The sequence below is a fragment of the Trachurus trachurus genome, assembly GCF_905171665.1.
Source record: "Trachurus trachurus genome assembly, chromosome: 24".
NCBI lineage: Eukaryota > Metazoa > Chordata > Actinopteri > Carangiformes > Carangidae > Trachurus > Trachurus trachurus.
Window position 1 is genome coordinate 20,370,885 of NC_139910.1, and position 21,038 is coordinate 20,391,922.

The 21,038-nt window shown below is 40.4% G+C and overlaps 1 protein-coding gene across 2 annotated transcripts; it reads left to right on the top strand.

The window, feature by feature from the left end:
- The first annotated feature begins 1,315 nt into the window (after window positions 1-1,315).
- LOC311007322 (EH domain-containing protein 3) lies at window positions 1,316-17,919 on the top strand. 2 transcript variants are annotated; one of them, XR_014596415.1, is made up of 9 exons: window positions 1,316-2,429; window positions 6,638-6,814; window positions 9,276-9,373; window positions 12,204-12,345; window positions 12,475-12,574; window positions 13,169-13,339; window positions 14,940-15,104; window positions 15,205-15,923; window positions 15,969-17,919. XR_014596415.1 is itself a non-coding variant. In XM_084000462.1 (8 exons), exons 1-8 carry the CDS (start codon window positions 2,203-2,205, stop codon window positions 15,730-15,732), a joined length of 1,608 nt encoding a protein of 535 aa, XP_083856588.1. In that variant the 5' UTR covers window positions 1,316-2,202; the 3' UTR covers window positions 15,733-17,919. The 2 variants fall into 2 exon arrangements, 1 of the variants encoding a protein (XP_083856588.1); XM_084000462.1 differs by having other exon boundaries at window positions 15,205-17,919.
- The last annotated feature ends 3,119 nt before the right edge of the window (window positions 17,920-21,038 follow it).

The following is a 21,038-nucleotide window of genomic DNA, read 5'->3' on the forward strand; positions in this document are numbered from 1 at the left end:
TGCTTTCTATGACCAAACATTTGTCCGTAACACGGTTTACAAAATAATCCAATAATTATTTTCACAAATATATTTAAATAGACATTAAAGCAGATATCAGCTTCACGGCCGTTTCGGCTAATGCTGCGTTCAAGGCAGGCTTTTGAAACCGTAAGTTACAGCTTCAAGTCACAACTACGACTTGGTAGCGTTCCAGGTAACCCGTAGCTCGTGTTTTTACCATCCTGTTGTCTGTGAAAGTTCCCTATAACGGCCACTCGTAACTTCCGACCCGTGAACTCGTACCAGATCGAACTGGTATGACTTCACAGGAAGGAAAAACACAAAGTACGAGTTTCTTTGAACGCACCATGAGTTAGCAGCCCCCGCCCTTGTCAGGCATCAATTGGTCCTCGTGCTACGTCACCACATTCACGCGCATCCCTTGGCTGCACACACAGCCCTTCATGCCGTTCTCTCTCCTCATTGGATAACACTTGTATCCCACAAGGAAAATTTTCTCCTCGGGTTACAGCAGAGCAGAGTGACGGAGAGACTCGTGTTTAGGCTGAAATACTTCATGTAAGTGATTGCTGACGGAAAATAGGACTATTTAGGACTTATATTAACAAAAACATTCCACTGATATCTGCTTTAAGATTAAGCTTGGCAAATTATGAATTAAGCACATTAAGGGGGTATACTGAGACATCAAGTTTATTTTTCAAAAAAGAATACAGATTTTTCTGGTTTTGGATATGCTGAAATGTACCCCTAATTATGGAATGACTCAGCTACAATTCTGTGGGTGGAGATCTCCCTGTGCCTGGCCTACGTGCCTTGTATGCACAATAGATGGATTGGGGATCTAAATTGCCTGCCTAGGTGTATGTGGGCGAATCCTAATCTCGCCCTCAACTGGGATTGGCTTCAACCCCCCGTGACCCTGCACGGATAGTGGAAGGACACGTTTTCCCTCTATTTCCTCAACTACTTTTACATCAGACCAGTGCTAGTTTCATCAAATAGCTAATTAGCTAGCCTAGCCTACATAACCAAGACGAAAAGTAAATTGTTTGTTAGTCACTTCACTTCACCTGTTATCCAAAAAGCAACCTCTAGGTGGCGGCCTGTCTCTTTAATGGCAGTTCCCCCGTCTCTGTCAGGACCTTGGATGCCCCTCCTCACATCATGGCGCCGCGCGGGCCGGCTTCAGCTGCAGCATCACTGCGGCGCGCGCGGCGCTCGGACTGCCAGCCGTTGGGCACTTCGCCGGAAGTGCTCGTGTTTCCCTGGACCAGGCATTTAAATTGAGCTGCAGGGCATCAGCTGCTGCTAGAACCAGCGCTGCTCTGTGACAGAACATAACCCGAATCCCTAACGAAATAGGTGGACTCGTACGCGATAGAGATCATTTTGACCCCGTGGAAGTAGTTTGTCTTGTTTTGTTTTCAGAGGGGCAGCCTAGTGCTGAACAAATAACGGTCGTTGCGCTCTGACAGGGGCTCGGTGCATCATTTTTTGGATTCTTCTGTCTTTCTCTTGGGCGAAATTGTAAAGCGGTAACGTTTTGTTGTGCATGACTAGAATGATTTAGTTGTTTCTATGCAGTGCTTATTTGCTCATATAGATAGATAAACAAAACCAAACTCACTGAACGTAGTGTTTCTTTTCGGCTCAGGGGCAAGACTGTAAGTGGCCTTCACTTATGCTACAAGGACCGATGGACTGGATGATGAAAGCACATTTGAAGGGTCAGGTTTAGTTTCTGATAATGCAACCATCTGCATTTTATTCAAGTTGTAGATATTACTAGAGAGAAAAACTTGCCTCACTGAATTTAAAATAATGACCAAATCTGAATATTTTCATTAAGAACTAGCCTACACCACGCAAGATATTTGGCATTATTCCACCTATGATCAAAAACATCCCTCTTTTCCAGACCTTTCCAAATATTTGAGAATTTATGAAAACACAATCTCTAATAATTTCAACTTCATCCTTGCTGGGGGGGAGGGGGTTATTTGAGGTTAGTGCTCATCTGAGTTTTAATTTGGAGATCATCTTCTGGGGGAAAATCTCACTTTCAGATACGCAAACGCAAATATCCAACTACCCCAAGGACATAACAAGTTTGACAAATCAACAGATCAACAAACAGCATCTTTTTAATTAGTGTTTTGAAGGCTTTATTACTCCAATAAGAAGTGACCAGTGACCATGTTCAGCTGGCTTGGAACCGATGACAGGAGGAAGAAGGAGCCAGAAGTCTTTCAGACCGTCAGTGATGGACTGAAGAAGCTTTACAAAACTAAACTCCTGCCACTGGAGGAAAGCTACAAGTTCCACGAGTTCCACTCCCCAGCTTTGGAGGATGCTGACTTTGAGAACAAGCCCATGGTCCTACTGGTGGGACAGTACTCCACTGGCAAGACAAGTTTTATACGGTGAGAGCACAACACAGCACATAGAATTACACAAATGGACAGAGGAGTCAGAGGCCACCAGAAAGATAGAGAGGGACGGGCTGACACACCCAAACTGACTTTTTCCTTCTCTTCATGTAAACAGTGAAGAGGAGTGCAGTATCATGCAGTAAAGTTGATTCAAACAAAATTGAATCGACATAAAAGAAAATAAGAAGAGGAAAAACACACACACAAAACACTCCACCTAACTGCTCAGAGCCACACCCCTGCAAGCTTTATTATTGAATCCACAAAAAGTTTATATGACAACCAACACAACACACACTCTACACAGTCTTGATGCATATGGAGACCTGGCACTGTGGCCTTCCCCGACTAAATGCGTGGGGTTTACAATTAAAAAAAAAAAAATCAAATTGCCGCAATAAATCATTTTTCAAAAGGCTCTGGTCAGTCAAGATATGTTTCTGTTTAGCTCTTTTCTCTGTTACACATCTGTTGCATATATTGTCAGTGTCAGAGCATTGGGACTAGGCAGGTAAGGCATGTTTATTAGCTATAGCCCAGTTTGTCTCAAAAGGTTTTACACTGACAGCATCATGACAACATAATCTGCCCTTAGACCTAAAGTTGTTTGTATAGCACACACATCTGAAATAATTTTAAACAAGGTTCTATTTGGCACTCAGGTGCTACATGTCCGACATGACACCAATTCGATTTTGTTGCTGTTTAAACTACGTTTCATGAATTATTTAGGTTAAAACACTGTCAGATTTAAGTCAGAGCTAGCCTGCAGTAATTCTGGGAGTGGCATACATACAGTACGTGTTTCTTTGTGTGTGTGTGTGTAAGTGTGAAAGAGAGAGACAGTGAGGGAGACAGATTTTAGCATCTGGGTGATAAGCCTCCTTTAGGCCTACTCCTGCTGATGCCTGCCTTTCGGACAAACACACTCACGCCTGCAGGGCCTTCTAGGTTATTAGTTGAAAGCCACAACGGAGAGGATACTGTTAGTGACTTCCTGCTGGGAGACAGGACAGTGCAGACGTCCCTGATGTCTCTCCTCTTCCTCTTCTGTCTCTGATTCTCTCTCTCTCTCTCTCTCTCTGTTTTGCTCTTTCACTGATGACAACACCCATCACTCAGCCGCCCGACCCTTCACTGCCAACACCTTAACAGTATGAGGATGCACAAACTGCTGAGTGGTCACCACGGCTACGGTTACAGCATCTCATTCATTTCATATTGCAGCGTCTCTTTATGGATCTGGGAGCAGTGCAGGATGTGGCTGAATGCTCTGTCAGTTTTGTTAAAGGGATAGTTCAACATTTTTGAAAATTGGCCCATCGCCATGATCCCCCTAGTAATAGCAGTAGGTTAGTTACCTTTAATTGTTGGTCCAAGCTGCTTTTAGATCGGGGGAGAAGAATACCGAGCGGCGCAGCTACACTACGGAGGCTAATGGAATTTCTTGGTTTTGCTCATCAAACTCAGCAAATACACAACCAAAAAACTCAAAAACGCTGTGGTGGACAAGTTGTGACCTGCACATTCACCACGCTATGAGATAATAGCGGAAAGTTGCGAGATGGAGTTGTTTTAGAGGCAAAGTCGGACTTTACACTCTAGACGGCTGCTCGGCGGAGTGATTTCAAAAGCGCCAGTTTACTGCAGATACGTCCGTCAAGAAAACTTGAGAAGAGTGTGATCATGGCAGACTTTGAGTTTGACGATGAGGATGACTTTTTATCCAACGGAGACCCACAGCCGTATTTATTTGAGCCGGAATACACAGAAGGAGAGCTGCAACTTTTGGAAAAAGAGAGAGCGAGAAGAGAGGCTGAGGCTGCGCACACTGTGTCCCTCCGACCAGTGGTTCACTGAAGAAAGTAGTTCCGAGTATTTGCTTCACTTCTCTTAACTTTCCGCTATTATCTCATAGCGTGGTAAATGTGCAGGTCACAACTTGTCCACCACAGCGTTTTTGAGTTTTTTGGTTGTGTATTTGCTGAGTTTGATGAGCAAAACCAAGAAATTCCATTAGCCTCCGTAGTGTAGCTGCGCCGCTCGGTATTCTTCTCCCCCGATCTAAAAGCAGCTTGGACCAACAATTAAAGGTAACGAACCTACTGCTATTACTAGGGGGATCATGGCGATGGGCCAATTTTCAAAAATGTTGAACTATCCCTTTAACCCTCAGACGATCCTTCACTTTGTACCACATCCATGACGCCTGTACAAAATTTAGATATCAGTTACTCCCAAAATATTTGTGATACATATAGGGCTGGGTCTTGACTAAACATGAAAATCACTTTTGACTCGGGTTCTAAAATTTTTAACCCCTTCCTGGCCAGTTGTTTTTGCTGCAAAAACACAAAATTTCTATGGGGCTCTATGGCTGGTGACAGTATTTTAATGATAAAAAAGTGATATCCTAAATCCCCTTGGTGAAAACTTCTGACTATAATATGTCAACAAAATAAAACAAGAATTTTGGATTCTGCTTTATCCATTGTTTCATTAGATATTGCCTCATTTACATATTAAAATTTTTTTGACAAAACTTGTAATGCAAAAAATATTTGTCTTAATGTGAGTAATAAACTTGGGAAGTTTCATGGTGATATCTGTTAGTTAGATTTTTTTACTGTGGTTAAAATTCATTACGGGTCCAAAAATTTGACTTTCATTCTGAAATTCGGGACATCCAGAGTTTACCCAAAAATACACCTCCTTGCCAAAAATCCAACACCAAAACCAGTGACCTTTCATTTGACCGTGGGGAGTTGGGAAAGTGTGAGAGGTGGACAAAAATGTCCAGGGGTAACAGGAGGGTTCCCTAAACTACAAGGGAGTGATTTATTTTCTACTTTGTCAGTAGGTCATGTGCAATAGTGCTCCGATGTGTGGGGCTCGTGGGTAAAAACTAAAAAGGTGGTACGTAACAGGAGAGGCCAAGGGTAATATAGTGTCTTGTTTGGCAGTTAGGCAGAGGTCGGTAATCTGAACTTGTCTTCTGATTTTCAACTTAGTCTGATGGATGAAGCACATAAGCAGCAGCAGCCCCCCCCATACACACACACCACCACCACAGACAATTCAAACAGACAGATGGACTCACACTACACAGACACATGCAAAGAGATAGCTCCACAAGGCACCGCGGGCTCCTCTTACAAGGTGCGTGTGTGTTGGAGGGGGGGGGGGGGTTTAGAAGAGACCCATCTTTACATCTGGTATCAGCTACATACACGCCCCACATCTCTTTTTACTGCCTGTGGTTATCATGTTGAGGTTGTGTAACTCGACAGAAACATACTAATCATCCTGTGGCTGTGTGATGTGACTGAATTAACTGCTGAGGATTCAACCTTTCACACTGGAGACATACATGAAATAATAAGTTATACATGAGTTATCTGTTATTGTAAAACACAATCACAAGTTTGAGAAATTTATTGTAGGTCTATTGAAACATATACGGAGCCAAAACCAAACATGCATAACATTTACATCTGATTGACTGCCTGTCCCTGAGACCTTTCCACCCTAGCCAGCTGTTTCTGATCACCAGTGAGCAAACAAGTCTGGTGGAAGGTTGTATATTTAACCGTTTTGTCAGAACTGAACCAAAGCCTTCTCTTTTACAAATACCAATGCCAGTGTGCCCACAGCTTTATATTGTGGTGATGGCAATTATTGGATATGTTTGTGTTATTTTGTACACTTCTGCAACTTAGTTCAGATTGTGACCTGGGCAGAAAATGTCATGGCCCATGGTGGTATTCCATTACTCAAAATAAAAGGTGGCTCTGACTGACAATATATAGTTTTCTTCCTGCTGCCTACAGATGAAGTAAGGGCCTAGGTAGTAATCTGAATGATTATACATTTTAGCAGAGATGACTACAATTTGCACACATGTGCATGTGGAGAATTATTTCTGTGAAGTGTTTATTCTCTGTATTTATTAATTCATACATTTACAGTTACATCTGACTCCAATCTGCCTGTTTAATATACAAATACTACTAATTACTATACTCATTATGCTTCTATATTATAATACTTGAGTTATTTTAAGATTCTTTATCCTTCACATCTTTTGTACTGATTACACCAACACCAGAAGGCCTTTATGTGGTGTATAGATTACCAGAATAATCTCTTATCTCTTATCTTGTTTTGTGTAACACCATGTCTTATCATCTCACCTACAGCTACCTGTTGGAGCAGGATTTTCCTGGAATGCGGATTGGCCCTGAACCTACCACGGATTCCTTTATTGCAGTGATGCATGGGGACACAGAAGGCGTCATTCCTGGGAATGCTTTGGTGGTTGACCCCAAGAAGCCCTTCAGAAAGCTGAATGCATTTGGAAACGCATTCCTCAACAGGTAGGTTACACACAAACCCACTTACACACAGTCTTAGCCACTGGCAGACATCTTTGGAGGTTCTGTATGCATAAAAGAAAAAAAAAAAAACGTTATACCAAGGTGAAGTATATGAATGCAGACAGAAATACCGACGAAGAGATAGGAGTAGGAAAAGAGGGCGAGAGTGAGTGAGAATCCACACACCACAGCTCTACATTCCTGTGTGATTAAATTTCCCTCTGCTCACTGGTCAGTCTGTGTGTGTGTGTGAGACACTCATTTTCGCAGAGTCATCCCCCTGGAAAAGCAAAACTGCCCAAAAGAAATGGTGGTGCTGCCCTCACTGTGAGGGCCCACTACAGTGCCAGTGGGGATCAGGGGGAGTTCACAGTGAGAACAGCCGCTGACCTGTTTGTGTTGTTTCATCCGGAGAAAGAAAGAAAGGGAGAGCAGGACAAATGGAGGAGAGGAACAAGAGAGGGGAAAGTTGGATAATCTGAGGGGTATTCCAGAAAGGAGGTTCAACTAACTCTGAGCTTAACCCTGAACTTTGAGTTGACCTACCCTGTGAAGTGAGTTGCAGTCGTCTTTTTGTTTTGAAATTAAAGGGATACGCCAACTTTTTTTTGTGTGTCTTGCCTCACTCCCGAGTCCATGACAAGCAGATAGACACCATCCTTTCGACTGTGCGTGCAGTAACAAGGGAGATAGAGCCCATATCGCCCGTAATTAGCTTAGCTCAAATGCTGGGAAATGCTGGTTAGCCTGCCTCCTACCCGAGCCGAAATCAGCAGTCAGAAGCTGATTTCATTTTAGCTCTAAACTCTGTAAATATATCACTTTATCGACATTTCAAACATTTTTAGGCGAGAAAGTAGCCGTTTAGATCAGCAGTGTGTCGTTAATTTGTCTAAATACCAGCTGTTTACAATTTTGCTTGGACGTATTCGGCGCTACTCAAGCTAGCCACTTCCGGTTACTTTCAAAAAATAAAACACCCGTTGCCCTTTACATACAGAAGTGCTTTTACTTTGAAATAGGAAGCTAACCTACCCTCGATGTAGCTTGAACCAAAATAAACCGTCTTTGCTTGAACCCTCCGTTTTGACCAATCACGTCCCGTTACCGGCATTTGACCGCTCAAGATGCCTTACCGGAGAGTTTTGTCAGCTCTGAGACGAAGATCGGCCCACCGGTTTCCGTTTAGAGTTTCTCTGATGAGGCAGGCTAACACTACCGATACACTTCCAGCATTTGAGCTAAGCTAATTACGGGCGATACGGGCCCTCCTTCGTTACTGCACGCACAGTCAAAAGGATGGTGTCTATCTGCTTGTCATGTAGCCTACTCGAGAGTGAGGCAAGACACGTAAAAAACGAAAATGTTGGCGTATCCCTTTAACATCACTTTCTTTAATATTTGTCTTTGAGAAAGTGGTTGAATGGTGTTCAATGTTTTATGATTTATTTATTTTATTTAATGCAGTCAGATGAAAATTAGATATAAATACAGTCTTGTGATTGCGCCTCACTTTGGTTTTATTCATATTCCACATATTAAACAAAGTAATTCATTCAGTGGATATTTCCGCTTGTAGCAGCTTTTACCACCAACTATGCTGATTAACACACATTCTGCCTCATAACATCCTGCTGAGTAGATGAACATGTGGAAGAAGGCAGAGCGAGGTGCTGGTCACCTCCACTTCCACCACGTCTGACAGAGGCAGAGGAGCTGGTCCTAAGTCAGCTCGCTGGGTGACCAGAGGCTGAGAGGGTGTCACTCACCCCCAGGACCCCAGGGCCAACATTAGAGGCAGACACACATCTACAGATAGGCCTAGTACTATAAATTATTTAATGTTATCCTCAGCTGCAAATTAGAAACACAGACTTTGAAATTGCGTTGTTGGAAAAAAAGAAAAGAAAAAAAGGCTGTGCCTACTGATTGACATAAAATGTGAACTATTTCTCCTTTTCTGGCTGTTGGAAGGTGATTGATTAACCTGCAAAGTGATAAAAACAAAGAGGATTGAACAGATCTAAGAGCACATCAGTGGTGAAGTGCAGCCTGATACGATGTGCGTCCGGAGAATACTGTTCAGGTAAATGACGGACTGTACATGAAGCGTTACCGTTTGGTTCAGTTCTCGTCAGGGAATGAGAGCTCATCTAAACGGGGCAAATTCTCCTCGTGACATAAAACTATGTGAATTATTTCTGCTTCAAAATGATCAGACTGAGAAGGAAAGGACAGCCCCTGTCAGACAGCTCCATTAGACTCAGGGTTTCTTCAAGTAAACCTGCCAGCGAGCTGGTGTACTGGAGTCAGAGTTTCCCTCATCTTAGGGTTCACTTACTCTGAGTTTTCAAATAACCTGCTTCCTGGAATACCCCTCTGGTGTTGCATGATGTTTGTTTTTAAAATGTTTCCCCCTATGTGTGTGTGTGTGTGTGTGTGTGTGTGTGTGTGTGTGTAGGTTTGTGTGTGCCCAGCTGCCTAACCCAGTTCTGGAAAGCATCAGTGTGATTGACACTCCAGGGATTCTATCTGGAGAGAAACAGAGGATCAGTCGAGGTAAGACACTTGAATGGAGATGCTCGCACAGTTATCTTCCACTGTTTATGTTAGTGTTAGTGTGTATGTGTTTGTGTGCGTGGGGGGGGTGAAGTTTAGGTTTGCTTGTATCTTCATTTTCTTTTCATTCTTTTTCATTCACTCGGTCAGTGCATACATGTTTCATTTGCATGTGTAATATTTATGTGTAGAATGTGTAGCTGATTGTTTTATCAACATCATTGTTCATTTGTGTACGTGTATGTGTCCAGATGAGGAGTTATCAGGCTATAGCTGCCTACATAGATGTCCTTATGGAGGTATTGTAGAAATAAATCTGGGCATCAAGCAGCTGCATAAGACAAAATAAAATGATATTTTGGCTTTTAATAATTTATGGACTGCTACATTTTTTCACCAGACTCTTATCACATTGTTTGGGAAGAAAAGATGTATATCGAGTCCCTGAGTTTACCTCGTAGGGTTATTTTGGGTATCACATGGTGAAGAAACTGACAGATTTAGTCAGGGTTGCCTTTTTTTCTCGGCATGACTCATAAGAGAATCTCTGTTTATAAATGTAAGGGCACAACTCTCATCACCTTATAATAGTGAGTGATGAGAGTTGTAAGATATGTGAATTCATGCTACAACAGGTCATTCACAGGCTAAAATATGCTTTGTAGATATGATGCAAAAAACTAAGATCTTTGTTAGTCACTGTAGGTAAATCTTCTACACAAATCTAAAATTATTTTTCCCCGCCAGTTTGAAAAGCAATCTGTTAACAACCCTCTGAAATTCAAAATATCATGGTATCTCTCTTAACCCTTCATAGCTTTGCCTGTGTAGCTGTGTGCCCTCTGTGTCTCCTCTCAGTTGTGCTCATAAAGGACAAGAAGACATAGCTAAAATTATTTCTGTTTTACATGCTTATTGCTACTACTGCTGAATCTTTTCTCACATCCCAGTGAGAAATTATTGAATGGTCAAAAATGGTAACTTGTTCTGACAGACAGAATTACCATCAGAGTTTAAGAAGCTCTTTTCTTTCTTTCTTTTTTTTTTTTGGACCAATTATACTCCATCATTGAAATCACTGACCACTCCTTTCATTGGGAGGGACAGCAGTACAGCCAGTAGCATATAAAAACAGTTCAACTAGTTTGTAAAAAGGGGGATTTTTCTCAGCTATGTTTGTATAGGGATTCTGCCTTTCTGTGAGGGTGAGCAGCCAGGCCAAAATTTTGATTTTTATGTGATCATTGGTGTTATAAATGATATGCAATCTGTAAATGTAGTTTTAGTTTGAAGGGAGAAAATGTTTAACAAACATAGCACTTACGGAAATCCACTTCTTCCACTGTCTTAACACAAAACTACAACTCACTACTAACTGGTTACAAATGCCTCCTAATTCCTGTCCTTTCATCTACTCTGTAACAGATTTACCATTGACTCTCTTACTCTAGTCTCCTTGAGTGTTGTTTGTAAACTTCAGCTCCCTAGTCTGTTTTCTCGCCTTTGTACTCTTCATTTCCTGTGGAATTTCTCCAGGTAAGAGTCCTTGAGCAGGATAGAAGTCAAAAGAGTCGGTGATGAAATCCTGCTGACAGACTCAGTCAATGATTCATTTATTTAAGCATTAATCCACTCAGTCATGCATTAATTCATATATGAGGTCACGATTGCATTGCACTTTTAAAAGTCAAAAATATTACTTTTTGATGTTAGATAAGTTGTCGAAGATGTATGGAGTCTTTTTTCCCTCCTTGCTTACTTTTTAAGTTGTTTTAGTTGGAGCTCTGGCAGGCCTATCACCATCTGTAAACACACTCTTTTCTCTCAACATGTTGTAATATAGGTATCCTTCTCATTGTGTCCTCTCTCAGGAATGTTGCAACATCTCGGTTAATGTTTACAGTTCTTGGAGGACAGATACTGTTGACCCTCTAAATTGTTTGGTGCTTTTGTTCACCACAATGTCAAATGGCTGTGTTTTACACAAAGATAGATAACTAACATACGAAGATAGAAGAAGTCTTTATAAGTCAAAGTGAATAAAAGTATATTAGATTCATCAGAAAGTGCCAGATGTGAGTTCAGAGATGTGGCAGTGGGGAGTAGTTCAACAGTCTCACAGCATCTTGGAATAAGTTGTTCTTCAGCCTGGTGGTCTTTGCCCAGATGATTATGTTAAAGGCTGAACTGAAATCCAAAAAGAGCAACCTTACATAGGAGTCCTTGTTCTCCAGATGTGTAAGGGGCTGATGGACCACTGCAGCAATGGCATCAACTGTGGAGCGGTTCTGCCTATATGCATACTGGTGAGGGTCAGCTGTTGTGTCAATGGACCTGATCTTAGCTATACTGTGCAGGTGGATGAAGGCGGTCCTAGTCATGTGTTTTATGTGGGAGCTGAAGGAAAGGTCCTGGTCAAGGTTCCTTGCAGTTGTACTGGAGGTCAGGGTGATGCCATCTAGAGCAGCGATCTGATTAGTTCTGCATCTCCCACTGGAACAGTCTCAGTCTTAGCAAGTCCATCTTGTTATCCAAAGTGTGTATGTTGTATAAAAAGAGCGTTGATATGTCCGGTCAGTTTGCGCTTGCCTTTAACTTAGTTAGCAATCCGGCTCTATATGTATATATCTCTATATGTGACAGGAGAAAGAATTAGAGGGAAAAAACTACTTGTCTTTTTCTTTCCCTCTCTTTTTTTATTGCAACCCTACCATTTCTTTATCTGAATCCTTCATTCCAAATCTTGCCTTACACTCCAACCTCTCATGCGGTGTCCAACCTTGTGTTCGTCCCTTTTCCTCCTGCTCCTGCTTCTCCTTCCCCCTCCCAGGCTATGATTTTGCAGCTGTCCTGGAGTGGTTTGCTGAGCGAGTGGACAGGATCATTTTACTGTTTGATGCTCACAAACTGGACATTTCGGATGAGTTTTCAGAGGTGATAAAGGCCCTGAAGAACCATGAAGACAAGATCAGGTACAAGATCTGCAACTGCTTGATTCAAAGACTTACTATACCTAAGGCTACACAAATCGCACATAAATACCTGCTTGCTTCATACATGCAGCATTTCTCACCACTGTTTACTTCTGTTGTTTTGTTCAGGGTTGTGCTGAACAAAGCTGACCAGATTGAGACCCAGCAGCTGATGAGAGTTTATGGTGCCCTGATGTGGTCGCTAGGGAAAATAGTCAACACCCCTGAGGTATGCTAACATAGCAAGTGTCATATCTTCCATAGGTTTTTTAAGAGGAAACTTCAAAGTAGTTACCAAGAGAAAACTCGCTTAAAATATCTTTATAGGAGATAGGTTGAGAGAGTTTCCCTGAATTTTTATGATGGAAGTGGTGAGTGTAATGGTGCCCATAGATATGCTAGAATTTTTCTTCAAGCCTCTCCACTCTTTTGTTGTATTTGTAGCCTTTTTATCCATTATTTCCAAGCACAGAGTCTGGGTAGAACTGTATATGGTTGTGTTAACACCTTCAAAACCTTGTGCAAATGCTCCTGAGTAAGAAATTGCTTTAGGGATACCATAACACTGGAATCACTGCCTCCTCAGGCTCTATTGACAATATCAGCTTCACACTTTTTGTACTCAAGCTTGTTTTGGATATATATACCAGTGTTTATGCCTGATTGGTTTTGCTGTGGAACAATTATTTCTTATTGTCCCCTCATAATTTGGAATCCTGCTCATTGCCTTAAATTATCAAAAATACGGTGTTACTGACTGGATTGGTCCTATTGTGTTTTTGTCCCTCTGACTGTTAATTCCTCCTCTGTCTCTCACTGACAGGTGATCCGTGTCTACATTGGTTCATTTTGGTCCCACCCTCTGCTGATACCTGACAACAGAAAGCTGTTTGAGGCAGAGGAGCAGGACTTATTTAAGGACATTCAGTCTTTGCCGAGAAATGCAGCACTTAGAAAACTGAATGATCTGATCAAGAGGGCACGACTAGCCAAGGTAATGTACAAACAGACACATCCACTGATGGATAATCTGGTTGCAGCACAGTTGTTGCTACATTAGTTATAGGTGACTCATGAATCATATAACCAATATTTCCTGCTTCTACAGAAGGGTTATCAGTTAGCTCCAGAATTTATCCAGAATAAAATATTTATTATCAGTAGATTTACAGAATTATTTTTCCCAACTCTTTTTATTTGAATTTTGTAAGTACATTACATATATGTAACCACAAGTTCTCACTATCTTATCAAAATATTGCCTTGGCGCAACAATGAAATATTGTTTTCTAATCAAAATATTGGAACTCTAATTTTTCTAAATGTAGGCTTTTAAACACTTTACCACAATGACTGAGGTAAGAACCAAGGTAACAAAAAACGTATTTTATAACTTTCAATTTACTGTAAAAGTAATGACTGTGTTTTCTGGTAATGACAAAATATTTTGTTAATGACATAAAAATTAACTTTTTTTTTCAAAGGTAAACAATAGATTAAAAAAAATAATACTTGTTTAAAAAACAAAGCCTTTTATGGGAAATGACTATATTGCTTATGTAAGAGTGTTTTGGTTGGCTGGCTAACCCTGGTGTGGAACAAAAATTAGCACTCAAATACCATTTTGAAAAAAATCGAATTTAATAGTTTGAGTGTTTTGCTAAGAAACACCTTAGACACAAGTTACAGATGTCAGTTCCTGAGTTGGAGAAAAAAAGACAGTAGTGTAGCTTTAGGACTGTATGCTTCAATGGGTTTGTAAGCTAAATAGTTTAGATTTAGATTTAGATTAACTGAACCCAAGCTTTTTAGGGATGAGACAAAGTTTTTTGTATTCATACATTTGCAGTAAGCTAAAATAATTGCACTTTTGTTGGCATTTGGCTGTGACATGCGTCGTTTGTCAGCACAGGTGTGTGTCGGGTGTTTCCCATTCTCCTCATCACTCATCTTCTCCACCATGTTCAGCTGTTAACCTTGACTAAAAAAGTTTGTCGCTGTCACAGAACCAATAGAAGCTGACGAATGTGGTTATCCTCTTCTGAGTGAATTATTCCTATATCTTTTCTGGGCGGTAAGTCTGTTGTATTGTACCCAGAGGATGTACACATGCACACACTGGGTGCATTTTTCCTGTTGGGGTGTGTGTGTGTTTTTTGATGAGCTTCAAGGACATGAGGTAGATTCAGGGAACCATGAACACACACACATGGACATAACTATAATTATACTTCATAATTTGTAATGAGCTTAAGTGGACAACAGTTTCAGCAATATTGGGGCTACATTTTGGTGAAGTTTCAAAACTGTAGTGTGTATCGTTGCTTCAGTAGGAATTTTGAAAGTTTTTTAAAATTTAAACGCTTACTGCCAGCAGCCATACCCTGCCCTGCACAAGTGCGGACCTGCCTGAGTTTAACAAAATGTATCAATTACATAATTTTTAATTTAGCTTAGTCTTTTTGAAAATAGGATCTAAGAGAGAACCCAACACCTCACAGAGGTTAAACAGATTAAAGATGCTGATTTGATCCTGCTGTGACATTGAATTTATGTTCATGAGTTTTTGAGCATCTTTCTCTGTTTGTGTTCAGGTCCACGCCTACATCATCAGTTCGCTGAAGAAAGAGATGCCCACTGTGTTCGGGAAGGAGAACAAGAAGAAGGAGCTAATTGGCAGTCTGGCAGATATTTATAAATGCATTGAAAGAGAGCATCAGATATCACCTGGAGATTTTCCAAATCTGAAGAAGATGCAGGTAAAGAGGAAAGAGAAGAAGGGTACTAATATAAAGATAGAGGCTTAGGTAGTTAAGATCTAAACTTGAGCTGTGGTTGTTTTGTTTTGTGTTTTTCCAGGATCAACTCCAGGCTCAGGATCTCACTAAATTCCAGCCTCTGAAACCTAAACTCCTGGAGGCAGTCGACGACATGCTAGCCAATGACATTGCTGGCTTAATGGTCTTGGTCCGTCAAGAAGAAACACAGCGTCCTAACCCAGTTGTTAAAGGCGGTGCATTTGATGGCACTTTGAATGGCCCATTTGGCCACGGATATGGTGAAGGTGCTGGTGAAGGCATTGACGAAGCCGAGTGGGTGGTTGCACGTGACAAACCTGCTTATGACGAGATTTTCTACACATTATCTCCAGTCAATGGCAAGGTGACGGGAGCAAATGCGAAAAAGGAGATGGTGAAGTCAAAATTGCCCAACACCGTTCTGGGGAAGATTTGGAAGCTGGCAGATATTGACAAAGATGGGATGCTGGATGATGAAGAGTTTGCTCTGGCCAATCACCTGATAAAAGTGAAACTGGAAGGACATGAACTGCCATCAGAGCTGCCTGCACACCTGGTGCCCCCATCCAAGAGGAAAATACCTGAGTAAATATGAGATTACCTCAACGAAGGAGCAAGGAGAAAATGATTTGCATTAGATAAAGAGCATTATAGCAAAAGAACTACAAAAGTTCTCAAAATCACCTTGTTACCTAGTCTTTCCTTACCTTCGCAAGGCAAATATTACAACAAATATTCAGTTAAATACAAATCTTCAAAGAACTCTGTAGGATTTTACTTGTCAACAGAATGATATCTGCCCATCAAATACACAATTTAGTCAAGCCAGTGTCCTCTTTTTTTTTTTTTTTTTTAAGTGACACATTAGGTTTATAGGTTTTAGGGCTAACATGTTGATTAGTAAACAAAAAACTAAAATTCTACAAGAGGAAACACTGGTATACAGAAAACTGTAAGTTTGTCAAAATTACTAAAAGAAAAGTCCCATGAAGATGAAGAAAATACATTTTTTGGAGAGTGACAGAAACATGAAAAAATTTGCCCCTGTTAAAAACGTATCTGTAATAGCAACAGTTATTACATTATTGTTATCTGTATGTATGAATTATCTGTAGCCAGCCAGAATATTACATATATTATACATATTAGAATAACATATTTAGTAGAGTTCAATCTTTACACAGAATTCAGTGGAATTTTACTTGTCAACAGGATGGCATCTGCTTGTAAGAACTGGATTTAAATGCACAATTTCTGCAGCGCTGAAATGACTTGATGTTGAGACCGCTAACATGTTGAAAAAAAAAATGAAATACTACAATAAGAACACTGGATACTGTAAAATGTAAGTTAGTCTAAACTACTGAAAGAATGAGGCAGATATGAGGTTGAAAAGTAGGACGAAAATTACATTTTATTGAATTATTTTGAGAGGACAAAACATGGAAAATAAACCATTTTTTCCCCATTAAAACAGCACAAGCAACATTAATCAGCTCTGTGAACTCATGCTTAACTGCAGTATTTCACATGACCGAAACAGGTCCTGCATAGCATCTTGGTTGCTTGGCATGACTGAGTATTCTAGCTTTGGTTTTCATGGCAACATATACGACTACAAAGATGTCCTTTAGAGGGGCTTGAGAAAAACACAAACATACCAATGCATAACTAGCATATGCATGTTCACTAGTACATGCACACTTATCCAGTGAACACATGGACACAAGGAGAATGGTATAAATCAGTTACTAGTATTTGAAATGTTCAAATCTGATGTCAATGTTAGTTGTTGTTAGTGTGATAGAGGATATTTGTCAATGAAAGTGGAGATGTTTATTTCATGTGGGGGAGAAACTAAGAATGTTAAGTGGTTTGTCTCTGTCTAAGGATTTTTGAAAAGTTCTTCATCTTGTTAACATGTTTGAAGATATTGTGACTCTAATATGAAACCATACTATGAGTATTGCTGGGAGACGCAGAGTGCTGACAGTGTAAATATCCTGACTATCTGATATATGCATACAAACACATGTATAGTTGTTACTGAGTTAGTTTGGATTATTCTTGGTTCATCTGAAAATAGATGAATCTGTTATTGTTCACTAACCAAACTCTGTAATCCAGAGAGAGAGAGCACACAGCTATTTGCGTGTTGTGATAACAATGATTGACACATTTTTCAAAGTGTTTCTTATAGTTTTTGAAGACATACATTGGCTTGTATTGAAATTGTACACATGTAATAAATGTAATTTCTCTTTACCATGTTAATGATGTATTACTGTAGCTTTATAGTACAGTATATATGTGTATGGATATTTCACTTTAGGATTGGTTTATTTCTCTGTCATAAGCTGCAACATTAACTAACTAAAACTGGATTCCCATATTATAAGAAATGTTCACTATTGTGTTGGGAGTGAGACATTTTGAGCTTCAGAATTGATTTAACTAAATTATTCTTCCAGTCATTCCAGCCATTCATGTCCTTCTCTGTGTGACTCTATGTTATTACTGTGAATCTAATATGCAAATGTAGACTGCTTGCATTCCATCAATAGCTCATGTTTTATGGGAGAGCCAGATAAAATATGTGCCTGCTGAATATGGCAAAACCTTGCAGAACAAGGCTTGACTTGAAGTTCATTTCACAGTGTTGGGGATTGCAACATGAAATCCTGTCTACTGGTAAACAAACTAAACTGTTGTCATGGTATTTAGTTGTTTTTGAGATGGTGATGCATTCCCCAATCTGTACTTGATTGCTTTCCTGTTAACATAAACAGTGTAATAAAATTAATTTACTCAACCACCCTTTTTTGTTTGTGTTTGATGAAGTCATTCAACTACTTCACAATGACTGCACGTTTTTGAAAATTAAAATTATACCGAATTTACACATTACAGAAATGAATCCAGGCATTTAAGGAAGTAAGACTGACTGTGACCAGTAATGTAAGAAGCAACAACCTCCTATAAGTGAAGAACATTGAATGGATATTGTTGCAATGAGTCATGCTTTCCTCCAACAACAATTTCAGATGCCACTGGAATGTTTGTATGAAATGAAACATCTGTTTGTATTGGTAATGGTTCATCAAAAAGAGCCACTGAACAGATAAGAAACTGAATATTATTTCTGGAGATCCAGCAAATGAAACTGTGTTACTTCATCATGGAAAAGGAAATAAGTGCATTTCCTTGTGGAATTTATCAAGTTCACCCTTAGAAATAGATAAGTTATTTGTGCTTTTTATACATGTTTTTTTGTTTGGGTGTGGAGGGGAGTGGGGACAGGAAAGCATCCCCTCAGCCTACACACACACACAGGGAAGATGCAGTACTCTATCCTCTCACAGGAAGTTCTGCTTGTGTCCACCATTTCCTCCCACCTTGACCCTTACACACACAAACACACACACATCCTCCATTTTTTGATATACGGATCAATTTTGCAAGTCAATTTGAATTTGATATTAGTTTTATTGATCTACAGGGCTGCTTGAGGGAAAGAGCCCAAATGAATTAAAGTCAGTTGTAGTTGTAAAGTTTCAATAATGAAAAACAAGGCTGTACATATGGGTTTGGTATAACTGAAAATTATTTTTTATTTAGACAGTTATTTGCAAAGGCACTTATGTCCAATGTGTGGGTGAGTGTGTTTGTATGAACATTGTTGTGGCCATAGTTCAGGGACCATCCACTGAAGATGTAAAAATAGATTAAATAAATGAATGGGAAAAAGTCATTGGGAAAACCAATGAACTATTTTAAGTGTAGTGTGATAGTGTTTCCTGCAAATTGTAGAGAAATGAGACAAAACTATGAGTGCCCATGGAGACAGAGAGGAAAGACAGCAGACAGATGGACAGTGAGGGAGACAGAGAGATGGTGTAACTCAGTCAGAGACAGCTGAAATGTGTTTGTTTCTGAATTTAGTTGGTATCTTATCATTTCAGGGGAAAATAGTACATCATGAACCTCCTCCCTCCCTCTCCCTCTCTTGCTCTCTGTGTGTGTGTTTGCCTGTAAGTGAATTGATGTGATGGATGTGTGTGTTTGTCCTGTGAGGAAGCAGTACATCATGATTAAATGTATACACCCAAACACCCAAGGGAATGGGTAGTTGAGAACACTGGGTGGGGATGATACTCTCACACACACACCCAAACACACACAAGAACATATAAATGTAAGTTTTTAAAGTACTGTAAACACAAGCAAGACAAACTTTAACAAATGTAAGTCAAGACCACTCACTGGGCATTCTCCTTCGTCTTAACTCTTAAATGAGTAATTACATTTACAGGACTTAGATTTCTATTTATTCAAACTGAACCAACATATAAGCAAAAGGAAAATAGGCAATAATTATCATAATTGCTGGCAAATTTTGATAATTATGCATTAAAATAAACAATTTCTTCTTTTTCTTCATCTGTTAGAACTTAGACTTTTTTCTTCATCTGGTCAACTTACACACGTGTACCAATTGTCATGTTCCAACAAAAATCCCTATGGGGAGGGGTATTTTAAAAATTAAAGGAGGCGCTATAGAGGCATTTTTCCCCTCGGGCTTCAGCCCTATCAGATCAAAGACCTTGCGACCCTTGACCTTTGTATCAATTTTCATGATGATACGACTTCATTAAAGCCATCAAAAAGCCAAACGTAATTTAATGGCAAGGGATCCCCTCGCCCCCTATCTTGTGAAATAAAGACAGATTGCATCAGTGTAACAGCATGCCACTACATATTATATGAAAACTGCATCTGGTCATAATACAACTTTATTTCTGATCACTAATTAAAGCTATGGTCTACGATCTGAAAGACAATGAGAAAAATTTTAGGAACAAGCCTGGCAGCAGAAACCAAACATGGCGACAGCTTTGAATGCAGAGTAAAATGTTGGATTCACAGTCACAACTTCCACAATTAACCCATAAGGACCCACGGTGACACGGGTGTCACACCGCCTTCAAGTGTCCTGGAAAGCCCCTTACACATATTGATGTTGAACTTTTAACTCATGAAGTCCCTAAGTGACATCTACTCAACATCCTGGTGCAGTCACCAGAGGTGTGGACTTGGACTTGAGACTTGAGACTTGACTTGGACTCGAGTCCCGATTTTGATGACTTAAGACTTGCTTGATCAAATCAAAAAAAGACTTGGACTCGCTTGGGACTTGATGCCAAAGACTTGAGACTCTACTTGGACTTGAGAGCAAAGACTTGAGACTCTACTTGGACTTAACCCTCTTGACTTGAATTCAAGTCAAGTCACAAGCAGCAAGCACAAATATTAAAATATTTAAAAAAGTGTTACATCAATGTTATACTGTAGCAGCCAGCCAGAGATGTTCCTATAGAACCCACTCCTGTTATCAGTCTTGGCTGTGTAGGCTATAATTAATGCCAACACACTAATTCCTACCACACACATAAAGATAATCTGGCTGATTTTGCCCCGATTTTCCCCCTTCGGACCAAAGACAAAAATCACCCGATTATCTTGGCTCTTAAAGGAGCATTATCGCAAATCCAAATTCTTAATTCGGCCACTAGATGGAGCCAGGCGGAGCATATCAGATATAAACAAGTGGGCAGCTGTCAGAGAGAGAGAGGAGCCTCGTTTAGTCCTCCCCTTCTCCCCCTCCTCCTCCCTCCTCCCCCCTCCCTCTTCCCCCCTCCTCCCCCCTCCCCCCTCCTCCCTCCTCCTCCCTCACCAGGCTGAATGAACGTGCAATCGCGGGAAAGGAAAAAGAAAACTGCTAGTGGAAGCGGCAGCTCTACTCGCGCACAACCACAACAACGGCAACAACAGCAACTGCAACTTCCTCCTACAAATGTACAATCGTTGGTGTGACGTGCAGACCGCAGTGGGACG